We start from the raw sequence: 20,805 nt of genomic DNA on the forward strand, positions 1-20,805 counted from the left end.
AGAGCTCTCTAACAACATGAAACATGTTTAATATGTAGAAACAATGCAGAAGGTTTTTAAATCATTTAAGAGCTCTCTAACAACATGAAACATGTTTAATATGTAGAAACAATGCAGAAGGTTTTTAAATCATTTAAGAGCTCTCTAACAACATGAAACATGTTTAATATGTAGAAACAATGCAGAAGGTTTTTAAATAATTTAAGAGCTCTCTAACAACATGAAACACGTTTAATATGGACTCTGCATTTGTTCATTGTCACCACACGATGGCAGCAAAGCCTATATTTGGCCTATTATTGTAAAAGGTTTAAAATAATAACAATGTTGTTGGGGCGGCAGTGGCTCAGGGGTTGAGTGGCCGGGTAGAGTGAACTGGAAAACCGCAAGGTTCCCAGTTCGATCCCGGGCTGGGGCGCTCCCCTAGAGTTAGTGTCGAAGTGTCCTTGAGCAAGACACTGAACCCCTAATTGCTCCCGATGAGCAGGTTGGTGCCTTGCATGGTTTCCTCCGCCATGTGTGTGTGAATGGGTTAATGGCACAATCAATGTAAAGTGCTTTGGATAGAAGCGCTATATAAATGCACCATTTACCATTTATAAATAATGTAAGTCTGTGGTGACGTGTTGTTGAATTACATTTATCATAAATTATATATACATATACATATATAGTATATGTATATATATATGTATATGTATATATATGCGCTCAAGCTTTCAATTTGGTTTATTGAAAGCAGGACTATTAAGATACTTTTATTGTGTTCTGGCTTTTGTTTTAGTTTCTCCCTGACACACACAAACAAACACACACACACACACACACACACACACACACACACACACACACACACAGTGATCCATGAAAAGAACTATTCTGTCCCTATCGGTTCACAACTCGGACGGCGCTGATTCGACTAGCAGACTGTATCATATGAACCCTAAAGACTATAAATTAAATCTCAATGCCACTGGTGAGTGCCTGTCCAGTGTAATCTGTACAGATCTTATCTCAATATGAGTTACATTTGTATTCTTTTTTTGTGTTTATAGGTCTTAGTATAGTGGTTCTACTTCTAAGCAACACAAATATCGGGTTACCAGACTGTTGCCTCCCACAATTTTCAAATGTTTCCGGTCATACAGTCTGGGACTCTGAAGCTCTGATCATGATTAAAATATAAACCGGATGTGAAGCCTCCTCCCCACTTCCGTTTCCTCTTTACAGTCGCACAAATGTATCCTAATATAAATACAAATCATATAAGTGTATTTAGCTTGCTGCTTAGCAGAAATGGAAATAAAAAAAGTAAAATGTAAAGCTATTTTAAAATATATTTCCGTGAACGGAAGTGCCAGTTTCCTCTCTCGGATTTCGGGAGTTGTAGTTCCAGACTCTATATAGCATTCAGAGATTGTGGAATAGTTGTCTGGCTACGCGAGACTATACATACATTATTTCAGATAAAAAATATTTCACAAACTATCTCATGGAATACTTTTATTTTGAAATGCTTTAATGAGAAAAACTATTGATAATCCATATTTTGTAAAACAAAAAAATATGGATTAATGATATGGATTTCATATGATTAATGTTATAATCATCTATTCATTCACAGCTTCCTGATTTTTTCTTTTCTTTTAATACCAACACAGTTCACATGCTGCTGATAGCTGTGATAAGCTTTATCCTGATTGGCTAGCAGATCAATATGTCATGATTAAGCTTTATCCTGATTGGTTAGCAGATCAGTCATGATAAGCCTTAAAGCTGATTGGCTGGCAAGTCAATCAATCATGCTACTTTCTGAGCAGGAACCAGCTCACTGATGCTGGCTCCGCCCTCCAGCCTGGTCTCCATGGTGACGAGCAGTTTGACTCCGTCAACGACCAGCTGAGTTAACTGGACCTCGTTGAACCCGATGCTCGCCGAGTTGCTCACACGGTAAACCCCCGGGAACTCTGGGAAATGAAAACACAATGTTGTTTTATTTTTGTCTTCCATTTGGGCCGGGTCGTCTATAAAAGGGTCTGTCTGTCAGAGCTGAGGTTTGGTCCATAGCAGCGTGGACTTTAGTGTATTAGTGCCTGTGTAGCCTACCTGTATGCTCTATGTATAGTCTACCTGTAGACTCTATGTGTAATCTACCTGTAGACTCTATGTGTAGTCTACCTGTAGACTCTATGTGTAGTCTACCTGTAGACTCTATGTATAGTCTACCTGTAGACTCTATGTGTAGTCTACATGTAGACTCTATGTATAGTCTACCTGTAGACTCTATGTATAGTCTACCTGTAGACTCTATGTATAGTCTACCTGTAGGCTCCATGCATAGCCTAAGTCATGTACCTGTAGGCTCCATGTGTAGTCTACATGTAGACTCTATGTGTAGTCTACCTGTAGACTCTATGTATAGTCTACCTGTAGACTCTATGTATAGTCTACCTGTAGACTCTATGTGTAGTCTACCTGTAGACTCTATGTATAGTCTACCTGTAGACTCTATGTATAGTCTACCTGTAGACTCTATGTATAGTCTACCTGTAGGCTCTATGTATAGTCTACCTGTAGGCTCTATGTATAGTCTACCTGTAGACTCTATGTGTAGTCTACCTGTAGACTCTATGTGTAGTCTACCTGTAGACTCTATGTGTAGTCTACCTGTAGACTCTATGTGTAGTCTACCTGTAGACTCTATGTATAGTCTACCTGTAGACTCTATGTGTAGTCTACCTGTAGACTCTATGTGTAGTCTACCTGTAGACTCTATGTGTAGTCTACCTGTAGACTCTATGTGTAGTCTACCTGTAGACTCTATGTATAGTCTACCTGTAGACTCTATGTATAGTCTACCTGTAGACTCTATGTATAGTCTACCTGTAGACTCTATGTATAGTCTACCTGTAGACTCTATGTATAGTCTACCTGTAGACTCTATGTGTAGTCTACCTGTAGACTCTATGTATAGTCTACCTGTAGACTCTATGTGTAGTCTACCTGTAGACTCTATGTATAGTCTACCTGTAGACTCTATGTGTAGTCTACCTGTAGACTCTATGTATAGTCTACCTGTAGACTCTATGTATAGTCTACCTGTAGACTCTATGTATAGTCTACCTGTAGACTCTATGTATAGTCTACCTGTAGTCTCCATGTATAGTCTACCTGTAGGCTCTATGTATAGTCTACCTGTAGGCTCCATGCGTAGCCTCAGTCGTGTCAGGACGTCCAGTAGGCGGCAGTGTTGAGGCAGGTGTTGTAGTCTGACGGTGACAGACGCTCTGAGGCCGGTTCCTACGTCAGCAGGACTGCTGCTCACCCAACCCAGCTGCTGCTTCCATGAGAACACATGACGGAGATGACTGTACTGAGCCTCCAGCTACACACACACACACACACACACACACACACACACACACACACACACACACACACACACACACACACACACACACACACACACACATATTTTCATGTTGATACAGTTGGTTTCTAAGTGATGATAATAATCAACATGTATTGTTTACAGGTGTTAATACACATGACTGTGAAGTGTAACGGTCAGTCACAGTTAAGTCCAGTCTACAATCATTCATAAGGTTAAAGACGGGGTGCCTTGATTTTCAGTGACCCCCGCCCCTAAAACATAATCATCAGGTATTAATTATGGTTAAACTAGGAGGAAGATGTTTTTCAAAAAAGTGTACAGAAAGTGTTAAAATTATGTTTTTATTTGGACACGCCTCCAGTTCATTAAGTATACCTGGTTCTCACCTTAGCACCTCCTCCACCACCTTAGCACCACCAACCTGTTCTAGTCCCTCCTCCTCCTCATGCCCACACATGTTGTGTTATATATGATAATGAGGGGGAGGGTATATTTTTACTGTGTCATTAAATGGCTGTTTTTCTATTGGCACGTTTGACCCTCAAGGTAGAAACTCAAAATAGTCAGAGAAGACATAAAACACCATAAAAACACCACCAGGGGGCTTAATGAAGTTCTATCAACCTCAGACACATGAAAAACAGAAAAGGTGCAAAACCATGGCACCACCTCTTTAAGTCCAGTCTACATCAATGGTTCACTCAGTAAGTTTGTTGTGATCTTACTTTGATTGATTGATTGAAAATGTTATTAGGCAAAAATAATAAATAATACTTTTGTCTAAAAGGTCCGTCCAAACAAGTCCTTGCAGACTTGTTTCCGTTGGTTCCTTAATTACAAACAGTGTTGTTGTGGTTAATGAAGTACACTACAAAACCGTTTGCAACTGGAAAGTCCACACCCAGGTACCCAGCTGTGAACAAATGCTGTTTCACACAGCGCCACGTGTGTGTGTGTGTGTGTGTGTGTGTGGGTGTGGGTGTGGGTGTGGGTGTGGGTGTGGGTGTGTGTGAGTGTGTGTGTGTGTGTGTGTGTGTGTGTGTGTGTGTGTGTGTGTGTGTGTGTGTGTGTGTGTGTGTGTGTGTGTGTGTGTGTGAGTGAGTGTGTGTGTGTGTGTGTGTGTGTGTGTGTGTGTGTGTGTGTGTGTGTGTGTGTGTGTGTGTGTGTGTGTGAGTGAGAGAGAGAGATAGAGAGTTTGTTGTTGTTTCTGGAGTAGCTCTTTATACTGGGGTCTGCAGGGTCATACAGATGTTTGAGGTCAAAGGTGAAACTGACCGTCTGCAGGGTCATACAGATGTTTGAGGTCAAAGGTGAAACTGACTGTCTGCAGGGTCATACAGATGTTTGAGGTCAAAGGTCAAAGGTGAAACTGACCGTCTGCAGGGTCATACAGATGTTTGAGGTCAAAGGTCAAAGGTGAAACTGACCATCTGCAGGGTCATACAGATGTTTGAGGTCAAAGGTCAAAGGTGAAACTGACCGTCTGCAGGGTCGTACAGATGTTTGAGGTCAAAGGTCAAAGGTGAAACTGACCGTCTGCAGGGTCATACAGATGGTCCTGAAGGCCTCAGAGATGTTTCCATCCTTCCTGCTGGAAACCAGCTTCAGATGATCTTCAACGTTCACCCAGATCACCAGATCTCCCTCTGTACTGAGCCTGTAAGAAACAGCAGATCTCTAGACCCTGTAACAAACAGCAGATCTATAGACCCTGTAAGAAACAGCAGATCTATAGACCCTGTAAGAAACAGCAGATCTCTAGACCCTGTAAGAAACAGCAGATCTCTAGACCCTGTAAGAAACATCAGATCTATAGACCCTGTAAGAAACATCAGATCTATAGACCCTGTAACAAACAGCAGATCTCTAGACCCTGTAAGAAACAGCAGATCTCTAGACCCTGTAAGAAACATCAGATCTATAGACCCTGTAAGAAACAGCAGATCTCTAGACCCTGTAAGAAACAGCAGATCTCTAGACCCTGTAAGAAACAGCAGATCTCTAGACCCTGTAAGAAACAGCAGATCTCTAGACCCTGTAAGAAACATCAGATCTCTAGACCCTGTAAGAAACAGCAGATCTCTAGACCCTGTAAGAAACAGCAGATCTATAGACCCTGTAAGAAACATCAGATCTATAGACCCTGTAACAAACAGCAGATCTCTAGACCCTGTAAGAAACAGCAGATCTCTAGACCCTGTAAGAAACAGCAGATCTATAGACCCTGTAAGAAACAGCAGATCTCTAGACCCTGTAAGAAACAGCAGATCTATAGACCCTGTAAGAAACAGCAGATCTCTAGACCCTGTAAGAAACAGCAGATCTATAGACCCTGTAAGAAACAGCAGATCTCTAGACCCTGTAACAAACAGCAGATCTCTAGACCCTGTAACAAACAGCAGATCTCTAGACCCTGTAAGAAACAGCAGATCTCTAGACCCTGTAAGAAACAGCAGATCTCTAGACCCTGTAAGAAACAGTAGATCTCCATTTTTCGTTTTCTTTTTTCAAATTTATTTATCCCACACATTTGTAACCCTTTGCCACCCGGTGCCAACCCAGGGTATGGGCGCTGATGACGCGGAGGAGAAGACACGCCCCCAGCGTCCCCGGCGGTAATTGAACCCAGGACCTTCTAGCTGTGAGGCGACAGCGCTACCGACTGCGCCGTGCCCCCTCCAGATCTATAATAATAATAATAAGAATACACTTTATTTGTAAAGCACCTTTCATGACAGGAAATGCAGCTCATAGTGCTTTACAGAGCAAGAATACAATTACAGAAAAGTACAACTAATTTAACAATAAAAAAAAAAAACCCTGTAAGAAGCTGATCAAGTGAGACTGAGGAGTAGTGATCGTGTGTTCTGTGGAGGATGAGTTTCATTTAGTTTGTCACTGTCCTGTACAATGGTGTAAGAACATCTTTATTTGAAAAAGCCAGGATAACAATCCAGATGAGTTTTTGAGTTCTGAAAGTTCAGCGCGGACTTGGTTCCGGGCCCCTGGGACCGTTTGGTCAACGGGGGGGGGGGGGGATTTGGTGCCCTCTGCTGCGCTGGTTTTATCCGCCAGATTGGGATGTTCACGGCATATTTTGCACATGCGCGTCAATCCCGGGGGGGGGGGGGGGGGGGGGGCGCGGGGGGGTTTCTTCCCCCCCAAGCTTCAGATTGGACCCCCCCAAGTCAGATTGGATCCCCCCAGACCCCCCCAGGTAATTTAGAATGATAAATACTTATTTAATAGAATCTGAACCTTTGAACTTTTGAAATCATGCACTGCACTCATAAACACGATGTATTGTAAAGGATTTATTTGCCCCCCCCCGTGTAAATCCCAAAATGGTTTGGTCCGCAGCACCGCCTTCCTTCACTGCACGGGGAAAAAACACTCGCCCCAAAACACACTCGCCCCTATTTTTTTCGCCGACCGAGGCCGCCGGATATACCCGGGGCGAGTGTGTTTTGGGACGAGCGTTCTTGTATTCTATCTCGACCACGCAGCAACATGTGGTTTCACCGGTTTGTTTACAAGCAGACTCATAGAGCAGACTAAAGTAGATGAAAGCAGACTCATAGAGCAGACTAAACTAGATGAAAGCAGACTCATAGAGCAGACTAAAGTAGATGAAAGCAGACTCATAGAGCAGACTAAAGTAGATGAAAGCAGACTCATAGAGCAGACTAAAGTAGATGAAAGCAGACTCATAGAGCAGACTAAACTAGATGAAAGCAGACTCATAGAGCAGACTAAACTAGATGAAAGCAGACTCATAGAGCAGACTAAAGTAGATGAAAGCAGACTCATAGAGCACACTAAACTAGATGAAAGCAGACTCATAGAGCAGACTAAACTAGATGAAAGCAGACTCATAGAGCAGACTAAACTAGATGAAAGCAGACTCATAGAGCACACTAAACTAGATGAAAGCAGACTCATAGAGCAGACTAAAGTAGATGAAAGCAGACTCATAGAGCAGACTAAACTAGATGAAAGCAGACTCATAGAGCAGACTAAAGTAGATGAAAGCAGACTCATAGAGCAGACTAAAATAGATGAAAGCAGACTCATAGAGCAGACTAAACTAGATGAAAGCAGACTCATAGAGCAGACTAAACTAGATGAAAGCAGACTCATAGAGCAGACTAAACTAGATGAAAGCAGACACAGAGAGCAGACTAAAGTAGATGAAGGCAGACTCATAGAGCAGACTAAACTAGATGAAAGCAGACTCATAGAGCAGACTAAACTAGATGAAAGCAGACTCATAGAGCAGACTAAACTAGATGAAAGCAGACTCATAGAGCAGACTAAAATAGATGATAGCAGACTCATAGAGCAGACTAAACTAGATGAAAGCAGACTCATAGAGCAGACTAAACTAGATGAAAGCAGACTCATAGAGCAGACTAAACTAGATGAAAGCAGACTCATAGAGCAGACTAAAGTAGATGAAAGCAGACTCATAGAGCAGACTAAAGTAGATGAAAGCAGACTCATAGAGCAGACTAAAGTAGATGAAAGCAGACTCATAGAGCAGACTAAACTAGATGAAAGCAGACTCATAGAGCAGACTAAACTAGATGAAAGCAGACTCACCAAACAGCTCTGGCGTCTGGCCAATCCCGTGCCACTCCTGTCCTCATCTGAGTGGATGAGGGAGCGCTCACTGTCACCCCCTGCTGGAGATACAGCATCATACATCATATCATTGCTGGAACCTTGTTTCTCCATTTATAGTTTTAATATATATTTTGTTTTTTTAACGCTCTACTTTGTCGTAAAAGAGAGTTGCACTAAAGTAGTCAAAATAGTGGATCTATAAGCTCAACGTGCTGCGATGTGACATGTTGTGAGCTTGTAGATCAGCTTTTTTCATTAATTTAGTAAGAAAGTTAAAGTTAAAGTGTGCGCGAGCGTGTGTGCTCTTGTGCGTGTGCGTGCGTGTGTGTGTGTGTGTGTGTGTGTGAGCGTGTGTGCGTGCGTGTGTGTGTGTGTGTGTGCGTGTGTGCGTGTGAGCGTGTGTGCGTGCGTGCGTGTGTGCGCTTGTGCGCTTGCGTGTGTGTGTGTGTGTAATAAACATATAACATATAAACATAACAGATGTTCTTACTTGCTTTGTCAGCTCCTCTATGCTGTAAAGTCTTCCAGGAACATCATCAGAAAGCTGCTGCAACGCTTAAAGACATCATATCGTTAAATTCACATGATGTTCATTATTGGACATGTTTAGTTAAAGACATCATTTAATGTTTAATTAACAACGACATAATTTAATGTTTAATTAATTGGCCAGCGTGAGGAGCTCTCTGCGATGTAATGAATTCACATATAAAGTGGTGCAGTACCTCTCTTGGCCAGCGTGAGGAGCTCTCTGCGATGTAATGAATTCACATATAAAGTGGTGCAGTACCTCTCTTGGCCAGCGTGAGGAGCTCTGTGCGATGTAATGAATTCACATATAAAGTGGTGCAGTACCTCTCTTGGCCAGGGTGAGGAGCTCTCTGCGTTCTCCACGGCTGCAGTGTGAAGGGAAAGTGAATGGATCCACCCCTCTGACAACACTGACCTCACATCCTGTTATATAAGAGCTGTCCAGGTCATCACCTCCCTGCGCACACACACACACACACACACGCACGCACGCACGCATGCACGCACACACACACACACACACACACACACACACACACACACACACACACACACGCACACGCGCACACACAATGGACTTTGTGCATCACAGAACCAATGCAATGACTTTAGGATGGTTCTTCATATTGGAACAGCGTCAGAAGCCCGTATCGTTGCTTACATATCGTCACTGTCGGGCTCAAACCTTCCATTTCTACGCTTTTTAAAACATTTTATCCTACTAGATTTTGTTTTCCACTTCCGGGTTGCACCATTGAACTCAAAGAGTGTATCGTGAAGTTTCAAGGCAATCTGACAAAGTAGGAAGGGAAAAGCGGAAGTTGTCATTTTTTATGAAATTGGAAGTCGTGGGACCACCCACCAAGTTTGGAGCCTGTAGCATGCTGGGTTTATGGCTGTTTAAAAGTATTAAGTATTGTTCAATGTGAAGTGTCACTTTTTAGCAGAATGGCCTTGCTATTGGGGGGTGTGTCTTTGAAATAATGTGCTTGTAATTTTGTCAGAAATCAATGAAAGTATTGAAAGAGTGCGGGCGGCTCAGTGTGTAGATGTAAAGAGACTTACAGAGACATTACAATGTAAATGTTATCTATCGTTGCTGTCGGGCAGAAACCTCCTTCTTCATGTTTGAACTTTTTTGTGTTTTTTGGTAAATGAAGGCCCTACTTGATCATACTGCAGCGTCCGTCACACAAAACTATCAACAGTAGCAGATCTACAAGCTCTAAACGCGGCGCGAAGCGATGCATTTTGAGCTTGTCGATCTGCTTCTTTTGCTATCTTTGAATTAGAATCCTGAAAAGTAGTTTCCACCCGACAGAGAAGCTTTGTAACTTGTGACTTACCAATCTAAATGTTATCAGAAACTAGTTTTGTTGTGTTCTTTTTCTCCTATTGTGTGAAAGAGGTCGATAGACGACTACTCAGGTTGTCATGGTTACCTTCAGGTTGTCATGGTTACCTCCAGGTATCATGGTTATCTCCAGGTTGTCATGGTTACCTCCAGGTTGTCATGGTTACCTTCAGGTTGTCATGGTTACCTTCAGGTTGTCATGGTTACCTTCAGGTTGTCATTACCTTCAGGTTGTCATGGTTACCTTCAGGTTGTCATGGTTACCTCCAGGTTGTCATGGTTACCTTCAGGTGGTCATGTTACCTTCAGGTTGTCATGGTTACCTTCAGGTTGTCATGGTTACCTTCAGGTTGTCATAATTGAAGTCGCTCTGGATGCTGTTGTTGTTGATCTTGTAGTCATGGTAACGCTCGATGACGCGGTCCAAGAAATCACAGTACATGATGTAACACTGAGCATCTCCCGCTACACAACCTACACACTGTGATGCTACACACACACACACACACACACACACACACACACACACACACACACACACACACACACACACACACACACACACACACACACACACACACACACGGTAAAACACGGACCCGGATCCGTTCGGGTCTCGAGTCCTGTTGGGTTTTTCCGGTTACCGGTGGACCCGTTAAAAGCTCTACTCTCAATCACCTGGTTCCTCCAGGCCCAGTCTGATGACATCATCAAAGATGACTCCGCCCTCTGTACACCTGGTGAATTGTCATTGGTACATGTTTTAGGTTAGGACACGCCCCCATGTATACTATGTATATATATATATATTTATATACATACATACCTGGTGAATTGTCGTTGGTACAGGTTGTAATTCATACATATATATATGTATATATTTATATACATACCTGGTGAATTGTCGTTGGTACAGGTTGTAATTCAGCACGCGGCCCATACAGGTTTGGTTCCCTCTCAGATCAGGAAACTCTTCTTCTGCAGAACCTCGGATCAGATGGAACTGAGACATGGGGTCTGGGGGAATCAAACTCTGGAACAAACAGGAAGTTGTCATAGAATCAAACTCTGGAACAAACAGGAAGTTGTCATAGAATCAAACTCTGCAACAAACAGGAAGTTGTCATAGAACCAAACTCTAAAACAAACAGGAAGTTGTCATAGAACCAAACTGGGTGCATCCACCCATGAGATGCAAGTTGATGCTCGGAAGTCGGAAGTCCATTCCACTCCCATGTTATAGGAAAAACCAGAAAGACTGTCCCGATGCGCGTGTGAAGCGCATATCCGGGTTCCACTTTTCATTGAGTAACTGCCAGAAATGGCCGGCACCGGAACAAGGGCTTGCGACCCTAGCGTCAACTTGCATCTTACGTGTGGATGCACCCACTCTGGAACAAACAGGAAGTTGTCATAGAACCAAACTCTGAAACAAACAGGAAGTTGTCATAGAACCAAACTCTGAAACAAACAGGAAGTTGTCATAGAACCAAACTCTGGAACAAACAGGAAGTTGTCATAGAACCAAACTCTGAAACAAACAGGAAGTTGTCATAGAACCAAACTCTGAAACAAACAGGAAGTTGTCATAGAACCAAACTTTGAAACAAACAGGAAGTTGTCATGTTCTCATAGAATCGACACATTCTGGCTAAATTCCAATTCTCGGTCAGAAGTTTTTGTCTGAAACTGTGGGATGAGATTATAATTTTATAATTATTGACATTATATTGTTTAGACTGATGATTGATGACATCATATCTCATGTAACTTTAAGTAAAACGTTTCTACTTCATAATGATTTCTTATGGTTTCTACTGTATTTCATAAATAAATGGATCTTACCTCCAGAATGGGTCGGTAACAAGCCTCCTTGGCGAAAACTACAGGAGCTGAACGACACAAACATTAAACATGTTTTAAGGTTTAAACATCTTTATCTCATCTCAATGTAGAAACGTTGTTAAAGGGATAGTTCACCCCAAAAAAATATATTTCTATGCATTAGTCACCCCATGGAGACTTTATTCATGGATATCTTTTAGTTTTTGTCTCATTCCTAAGATAATAATGTGATGACCAGTGGACCTAGGCAGCGGTTCCGGTAGGAGATACAAAGGAGACTCTTTGTGTCTGCAACCGGAACCTCTGCTGGTCATCAAATTATTGTCTTTGGAATGAAACAAAAACTAAAACACATCATATAAGTATATAATATTATATAATATATATATATATATATATATATATATATATATATATATATATATATATATACGTCTCCATGGAGTGACTAATCCATAGAAAAAATGACATTTTGGGGGTGAACTATCCCTTTAATGTGTAAATATAATAACATTAAACATCTTTATCTCATCTTAATGCTATGTTAATGAGTCATATAATACATTACATATTAATGAGTTCATATCATATAATACATTACATATTAATGAGTTCATATCATATCATACATTACATATTAATGAGTTCATATCATATCATACATTACATATTAATGAGTTCATATCATATAATACATTACATATTAATGAGTTCATATCATATCATACATTACATATTAATGAGTTCATATCATATCATACATTACATATTAATGAGTTCATATCATATAATACATTACATATTAATGAGTTCATATCATATCATACATTACATATTAATGAGTTCATATCATATAATACATTACATATTAATGAGTTCATATCATATAATACATTACATATTAATGAGTTCATATCATATCATACAGAAACAAACAATAACGTCAATATAATAATGCAATAATAATAAATTTATAAACCCACACGTTGAGAATCAGAGTTACCACAAGGGGACCCCTAGGGGGTCCTCAGAGTTTCTACAAGGGGGACCCCTAGGGGGTCCTCAGAGTTACCACAAGGAGACCCCTAGGGGGTCCTCAGAGTTACTACAAGGAAGACCCCTAGGGGGTCCTCAGAGTTACTACAAGGGGACCCCTAGGGGGTCCTCAGAGTTACTACAAGGGGACCCCTAGGGGGTCCTCAGAGTTACTACAAGGGGGACCCCTAGGGGTCCTCAGAGTTACTACAAGGGGGACCCCTAGGGGGTCCTCAGAGTTACCATAAGGGGGACCCCTAGGGGGTCCTCAGAGTTACTACAAGTGGGTAAAGGTTAAATCTGTGTGATAAACTGTAGGAACTTCTTTTTTTTCTTTAAAAAATAATTAAATATTTGTGATCGTCTCATTTCATGACATAATGACTAAATGAGTTCAAATCAACTCATATTATTGAGGGTTCAGAAGTAATCATTTATAATGTAATAACATGACATTTAACCTGACTTTACATACATGATTATTAATGTTAATATTAATATAATATTGTACTTACGTTTGATCTTCCACATGATATAAATCTGTGTTTGTTAAAACTAATATTGTTATTATAATGTAATTATAATATTATAATATTTGATACAATACTTATAATGCTATTATAATATTAACTCTATACAGCTGTCTGTCTTCAGTCACCAACTTCAAAGTCGGCTCTGAACAAAACATTTAAAAATACACACACATACACACGCACACACACACACACACACTGTGTGTGTGTGTGTGTGTGTGTGTGTGTGTGTGTGTGTGTGTGTGTGTGTGTGTGTGTGTGTGTGTGTGTGTGTGTGTGTATTTATATCCTGTGTGATGTCATTGTTCTGGGTGTCAGGTTACACCACCATAACAAAGAGAACATCTACTCCAGCTGTACCATGTAGAGACAGACAGACAGACAGACAGACAGACAGACAGACAGACAGACAGACAGACAGACAGACAGACAGACAGACAGACAGACAGACAGACAGACAGACAGACAGACAGACAGACAGACAGACAGACAGACAGACAGACAGACAGAGTGGCAATCTGGGAACCCATTCAGTTAAAACAAAAAAAAAAAACTTTCTAGAGCAGGGGTCCGGGACCCCTAGGGGGTCCTCAGAGTTACTACAGGGGGTCCGCCAAATATTTGTGTGATATGATTATTGTTTTTACCTTGTTTTACCACTTGATTTAATTTTTGATGTATTTATTTATTCGCACAATAATAAACATTACAAAGGTAACATTATTAAAAACAATACAGAAATAAGTGCAGGTGAGAAAAAGAAACCCATAAAGGGCTTATAAAGGGTTATCACCTAAAAAAATAATAAACAAGTAGTTAAACATAATAATCAAACATAAGACATGACAAACAACAAATACCTAGTGTGCTTGAACCCTAGCATCCCTTTCCTTGGGCTGAAAACGTTGAAGACCCCTGTTCTAGAGATTAGTGGCACGGTATTATATATTTTATTATATATAGATATAATATTAATTATATATGGCATGGTGGTGGGTTCATTGGTATTATTTGTATTTACTTGTTTAGGACACAAGGGGGCGACCAAGGACTACATTATTCTGCAGGAAGAGAGTAAAACTGGTGTTACACCGCATTTGGTGACCTTACAGAATAACGTGACTCCAGGCATTTAGAAGTTAGAGGATGCTCTTATTCAGTGTGAGATCACAATAAACAGAGTAAACAAACATGAACTCTAGTCAATAAACTAATGTTCTAAATGTTGTGCTGAGCATACTATGTAGTTCCTCAAATAATCTTGTGGTACTAAAATAATCGATGGGTCACCAATTTCGGTATAACACACCAGTCTCCTCTGTGTTGTTAGCAACGGTTGTCAGGTTGAGCGTTTAGTTTGGTGTCTGAGTATGGACCGCAGTGAAACCAGTGAGAACACAGTCAACCTGATGGAGGAGAAACCAGTTCAAACCAGTGAGAACACAGTCAACCTGATGGAGGAGAAACCAGTTCAAACCAGTGAGAACACAGAGGCTTTAAAGCTTCAAACCAGTCATTTTTACAAAGTTCATCAGAATCTACCAGCGAGGTTCAACAACCCTGACGGTTTCCATGGTTACAGGTAAGAGGCTGTGATAAACAGTCTGCCAAAAACAGCTGTTTTAGGACAGGAGTGATGATGCAACTTTAATGATGTAGAGGACCTCTATATTTACACACTTAGAGTCACTACAGAGACACATTATATATATACTGTCAGGCCGACAACTCTTATCTTAAAAATAGCCGATCTACAAGCTCAAAACGCGTCGCAGTGCGACACGTTTTGAGCTTGTAGATCGGCTATTTTTGCTGATCCTGATTCTTTTTTTTTGTTGCTATTTTTGAATTGGAATCCTGAAAAGTAACATTATTATTTAATTTCAGATGCATTTAGTTATACTTATGTTAACTTTATGAACTTAAATACAAATACATTAGACATAAAAAAAGAAAATAGAATTTTAATACTAGTCATTAAGCTACTAATATAGACTGAAGTCATTAAAGCGGGTCATGTTTGTATGTTTGGAATTGTAACAGCTGAAATCAATAATATATAATAAAATAATATCTCAGTATTCTGGTATTAACCTGTGGGCCGCCAGTTGTTGGTTTTAGGGGCTTAACCTGACAACAGTACTTTTTCTTTTTCTTACTCTTTGCCTGTAACTTTGTAATGTTAGGGTTAGGGTTAGGTTGTTAAGCTGCTGTGCCGCCTCTGGGCGACTCAACCCCCCCCCCCCCCCCCCCCCGTGGGATAATAAAGGTATCAAATCTATCTAGAATGATTCATGAACATTTTTGTATTATTATGATTATTTCCAGTCAGAAGAAAACCCATCCGTTGTACCAGACCTCCAACCAGCTGTATGGCAGCAAGAAACCAACCGTTCACCACATGCCTGTAAATATGATATAAATACACTATATATACATGATATAACTATTTTATATTTTACACATTAATAAGGTTTAGAAACTTAACTTTGGTAGATTTGTTCTCCTCTTCAAAAATCCCAATTGGTTTTGTATTTTGTATCATGTTTTTTGTTGTTGATTATAGTCACCTTTACAACGAGGTATAACTTGTTTGTGCAATCGTGGAATGAGCAACACAGCTAAACCCCCAAACCCCCCAAATACCCCACTAAATACCCCACTAAATACCCCACTATTATATGCTTCTGTTGGTAATCGCTCTCCTCACACCAGCTGGCAGGTGTGTGTCTGTCAGTCAGTCACAGGTGTGTGTCAGTCAGTCACAGGTGTGTGTCAGTCAGTCACAGGTGTGTGTCAGTCAGTCACAGGTGTGTGTCAGTCACAGGTGTGTATCAGTCACAGGTGTGTATCAGTCACAGGTGTGTGTCAGTCAGTCACAGGTGTGTGTCAGTCAGTCACAGGTGTGTGTCAGTCACAGGTGTGTGTCAGTCAGTCACAGGTGTGTGTCAGTCACAGGTGTGTATCAGTCACAGGTGTGTGTCAATCAGTCGCAGGTGTGTGTGTGTGTGTGTGTGTGTGTGTGTGTGTGTGTGTGTGTGTGTGTGTGTGTGTGTGTGTGTGTGTGTGTGTGTGTGTGTGTGTGTGTGTGTGTGTGTCAGTCATAGGTGTGTGTCAGTCATAGGTGTGTGACTGGCACCTGAGCATGGGTCCTGCAACTTTGACACATCTGTCTGTGGTTCCGTTGTGCAAATCTTGCTTGTAAATCTCTGGAAGAAAGCTTATAGTTCCTCAGTGAAGCTAGGGTGAGGAACCGGTCTTGTAGCTGAGGGTTAATGAAAGTATATGGGGGATATAGTATATGTATATGGGGGATATAGTATATGTATATGGGGGATATAGTATATGTATATGGGGGATATTTGGCACTCGCCCCTAATTGTTGGTCAGAACAAATGGACACAGGACCACCTTGGTATAGTTGAGTTGGATTTACTGACAATTGACTGTGATAGTATAGCAGTATGACAGTCTGACAGTATGGTCTGGAATACAAAACCAAACAAACACACAGGTTCATATTCATAAAAAGCAACACTGTACCAAACTCTAACAATTAGCACATAGTACGAACAATGACACAAAACTGAATTAACTGAAGAACTGAAGCACAAAACCTACAACATAAAGTACTTATTATCAGGAATGACACATACTGCACACGTACTGCAGACAAACAAAACTAAACTGACACTCTGGGTCATGTCAACCTGAACACAATAAATTATAATTGCAGTAGGCGGGCTCAATACCTTACTGCCCAATAAGGCCTCCAGCCTGTTAAGGGACTGGCATGAACTACAATTGGCTGAAAGTAAAAACACCTGAGTAATCATTATTGACAACACCTGTGTAATCATGGCCTTTCTTACAGGTTGTTGTCTTCCTTTGACTGCACCAGTCTCACAGAACTTGTTCCTAAGTTTGTAAATGGTTCCAGGGCTGACACACAATAATGCTGTCACTCTGTGTAACGGAACAGCAGCTTCACTTGCCCTGTTACCCCATAGGCCTTATCGTGAAGGGACACACGTGGCATCTGTCCATGGGGGGGCAGTGTTGCTGCTTGGAGCATACACTGTCTTGCACTAGGGTTTACATGGCAAAAGAAGAGAGTCCAAAACTCCATGAATACATGCTTGTTCCAAACATGTGATCTATGGTCACGTTTTGAAACCCTTTTGGTTCAGTATGGCACACATCCAGCCTGGCTGCAAAAAAGCCCATCGCATCAACCTCTGATATGGATTTAGAAGGGATGTCAGTGTATTGTGAACTGTTCAATAGACCTTATAAGGAGACCTCAGGAGTTGCAATCCACATCCCAACACCTACCGTGTAACTCTGCACCCCGGGCCAACACCTACCGTGTGACTCTGCACCCCGGGGCAACACCTACCATGTAACTCTGCACCCCGGAGCCAAATGCTCTCTCTCTCTCTAGCTCTCAACAAAAATCAAACAAACTGGCGTGAACCTCCAAAAAAAAGACAGCGATTACTAACATAAGCATAGTGGGGGATTTTGGCCATTTCTTTTTTTTTGTGGGGGGGAGCTACCTACACGTTTAGCTGTTGCTCATTCCACGTTTGCACAATCCTTACAAGTTTTACCTTGTTTGTTGTAAAGGTGACTAATCAACAAAAACATCCACCGAAGTTTGTGAGTTTATAAATACATCTATTAATATCCAATTAAACCTCAATTGATGTGTTTCAGACTCAGTATTGATCATTAATCAGGTTTATTGGTTGGTGTTTTAGACTCGGTATTGATCAGGTTTATTTATCGATGTGTTGCAGACTCGGTTCTTCGGGACGTCTCGGGGTTTTTCTGAGGACCTTCTGAGAGGCGGCATGTTTCAGGACAGCAGCTTAAACACCTCGCTACACAACGCACCAATCAGCTTCAACTACCATCATCACCATGGCAACTAGCTCTGTCACCCTGCTAAACAACTACATCTCCATGGCAACTAGCTCTGTCACCCTGCTAAACAACTACATCACCATGGCAACTAGCTCTGTCACCCTGCTAAACAACTACATCACCATGGCAACTAGCTCTGTCACCCTGCTAAACAACTACATCACCATGGCAACTAGCTCTGTCACCCTGCTTAACAACTAAATCACCATGGCAACTACAGTAGTCTGTAAACATGGTAAACAACAACAACAACAACAACAACAACAACTGTTTATTGTACATATTCCTTGTTTTTCATAGCAGTAACCTGTAAGCTGATTGTATGACGTTCTGCATAGTAGTGTATATCTGTCTGTTTTCTTAAATGTCATCATGATGTGACTGTGTGGGATCTCATTTTAAATAAGACTTTGTGCTTTTATGAGCGATCCAGTTTAGAGGACCTTGTATTGTGAATTGTACTTCCATGTCTTTTCTAAATAAAGTATTCAATAAATCAAAAACTGACCTGTTTTCATGATTTTAATACTAAACAAACAAATAGAACATATGATATATCATATGAACACAACAGTTGTTATTGAAGTGTATCATTATTAAATATAAATCTGATTAAAAAAATACATATTAACCACATTTATAGATGATGTTAACATGATGCATCTGTACAAAGAGGAGAGGATACTTTACTATGACTTAAATTCGTTTAATAGTGCATCAATATGTTCGTGCTAAAGGTAGTGCACTCTAAATTAAAGACTTGCTTTATTCATTCATGTAATTGCATTTTAAGAACATCTAATAATACAGGACACATGCTTTAAATGTAACACTCTGTACTGTGGCACACAATACATACATAAAACCTTGGATATTTGTATCTTTTGTTTCATACGTTAATGCTCTATGTTATAACATTGTTTCATACGTTAATGCTCTATGTTATAACATTGTTTCATACGTTAATGCTCTATGTTATAACATTGTTTCATACGTTAATGCTCTATGTTATAACATTGTTTCATATGTTAATGATCTATGTTATAACATTGTTTCATATGTTAATGATCTATGTTATAATATTGTTTCATACGTTAATGATCTATGTTATAACATTGTTTCATACGTTAATGCTCTATGTTATAACATTGTTTCATACGTTAATGCTCTATGTTATAACATTGTTTCATACGTTAATGCTCTATGTTATAACATTGTTTCATATGTTAATGATCTATGTTATAACATTGTTTCATATGTTAATGCTCTATGTTATAACATTGTTTCATACGTTAATGCTCTATGTTATAACATTGTTTCATATGTTAATGATCTATGTTATAACATTGTTTCATATGTTAATGATCTATGTTATAACATTGTTTCATACGTTAATGATCTATGTTATAACATTGTTTCATACGTTAATGCTCTATGTTATAACATTGTTTCATACGTTAATGCTCTATGTTATAACATTGTTTCATACGTTAATGCTCTATGTTATAACATTGTTTCATACGTTAATGCTCTATGTTATAACATTGTTTCATACGTTAATGCTCTATGTTATAACATTGTTTCATACGTTAATGCTCTATGTTATAACATTGTTTCATACGTTAATGATCTATGTTATAACATTGTTTCATACGTTAATGCTCTATGTTATAACATTGTTTCATACGTTAATGATCTATGTTATAATTGTCGTGCAAAAGAATCAGAATCAGGCAGAGTCTGTGACATAAGATATGATAGAGTCTATCATATCTTATCATATCTTATCGTATCGTATCGTATCGTATCGTATCGTATCGTATCGTATGATACAGTAAAAAATGCAGTTCGCTGGGCTCATTCAAAACAGCCCTAAAAACTCATCTTTCTGGAGGCCGAAAGAGGAGCTAGTACCAGTTTCCCTGTAGACAGACGACCCCCCACCCCTCCTCTTTTTTGTACATATTTTTTTATTTCCTCATGCATTTTTTTTTGTACATAGTGGTATTTTTTCTGTATTATCTGTATTTTCATGTTGATTTTTGAACTGTTTGGTTGCTACTATATATGTCTATGAAATTAATTCAAGGACCCCAACGGAAACAAGTCCGCAAGGACTTTTTTGGCCGGACCTTTTAGACAAAAGCATTATAAATGTAACTGTGTTGTTTTACATTCTTTTGCCTAATAAAAATTTCAATCAATCAATCAATCTTATCCAGTAATTAAGATTCTCAATCGGGCCGCCCCGTATTTAAAGAGTAGTGCCATGGTTTTGCACTTTTTCTGTTTTTCATGTGTCTATGAGGTTTATAGAACTTCATTAAGCCCCCTGGTGGTGTTTTTATGGTGTTTTATGTCTTCTCTGACTATTTTGAGTTTATACCTTGAGGCTGAAACCTTGAGGGTCAAACGTGCGAATAGAAAAACAGCCATTTAATGACACAGTAAAAATATACCCTCCCCCTCATTATCATATATAACACAACAGGTGTGGGCATGAGGAGGAGGAGGGACTAGGACAGGTGGGTGGTGCTAAGGTGGTGGAGGAGGTGCTA

At 40.1% G+C, this 20,805-nt stretch overlaps 2 protein-coding genes across 2 annotated transcripts; one reads left to right on the forward strand and one right to left on the reverse strand.

The window, feature by feature from the left end:
- Nucleotides 1-1,800: 1,800 nt before the first annotated feature.
- Nucleotides 1,801-13,316, reverse strand: LOC308089172 (creatine kinase B-type; the record flags this gene model as incomplete). Its single annotated transcript, XM_080433736.1, has 11 exons — nt 1,801-1,967; nt 3,196-3,385; nt 4,928-5,051; nt 7,997-8,079; nt 8,511-8,575; nt 8,876-9,008; nt 10,249-10,394; nt 10,584-10,642; nt 10,799-10,938; nt 11,751-11,797; nt 13,301-13,316. 11 exons carry the CDS (start codon nt 13,314-13,316, stop codon nt 1,801-1,803), a joined length of 1,170 nt encoding a protein of 389 aa, XP_080289862.1.
- A 1,372-nt stretch (nt 13,317-14,688) lies between these two features.
- pierce1 (piercer of microtubule wall 1) lies at nt 14,689-18,255 on the forward strand (the record flags this gene model as incomplete). The annotated part of the gene is made up of 3 exons (XM_080433737.1): nt 14,689-14,900; nt 15,647-15,725; nt 18,121-18,255. The coding sequence occupies 3 exons, from the start codon at nt 14,689-14,691 to the stop codon at nt 18,253-18,255; spliced, it is 426 nt and encodes a 141-aa protein (XP_080289863.1).
- Between the last annotated feature and the right edge of the window lie 2,550 nt (nt 18,256-20,805).

Source organism: Gymnoscopelus braueri (assembly GCF_963280865.1).
Source record: "Gymnoscopelus braueri genome assembly, chromosome: 7".
NCBI lineage: Eukaryota > Metazoa > Chordata > Actinopteri > Myctophiformes > Myctophidae > Gymnoscopelus > Gymnoscopelus braueri.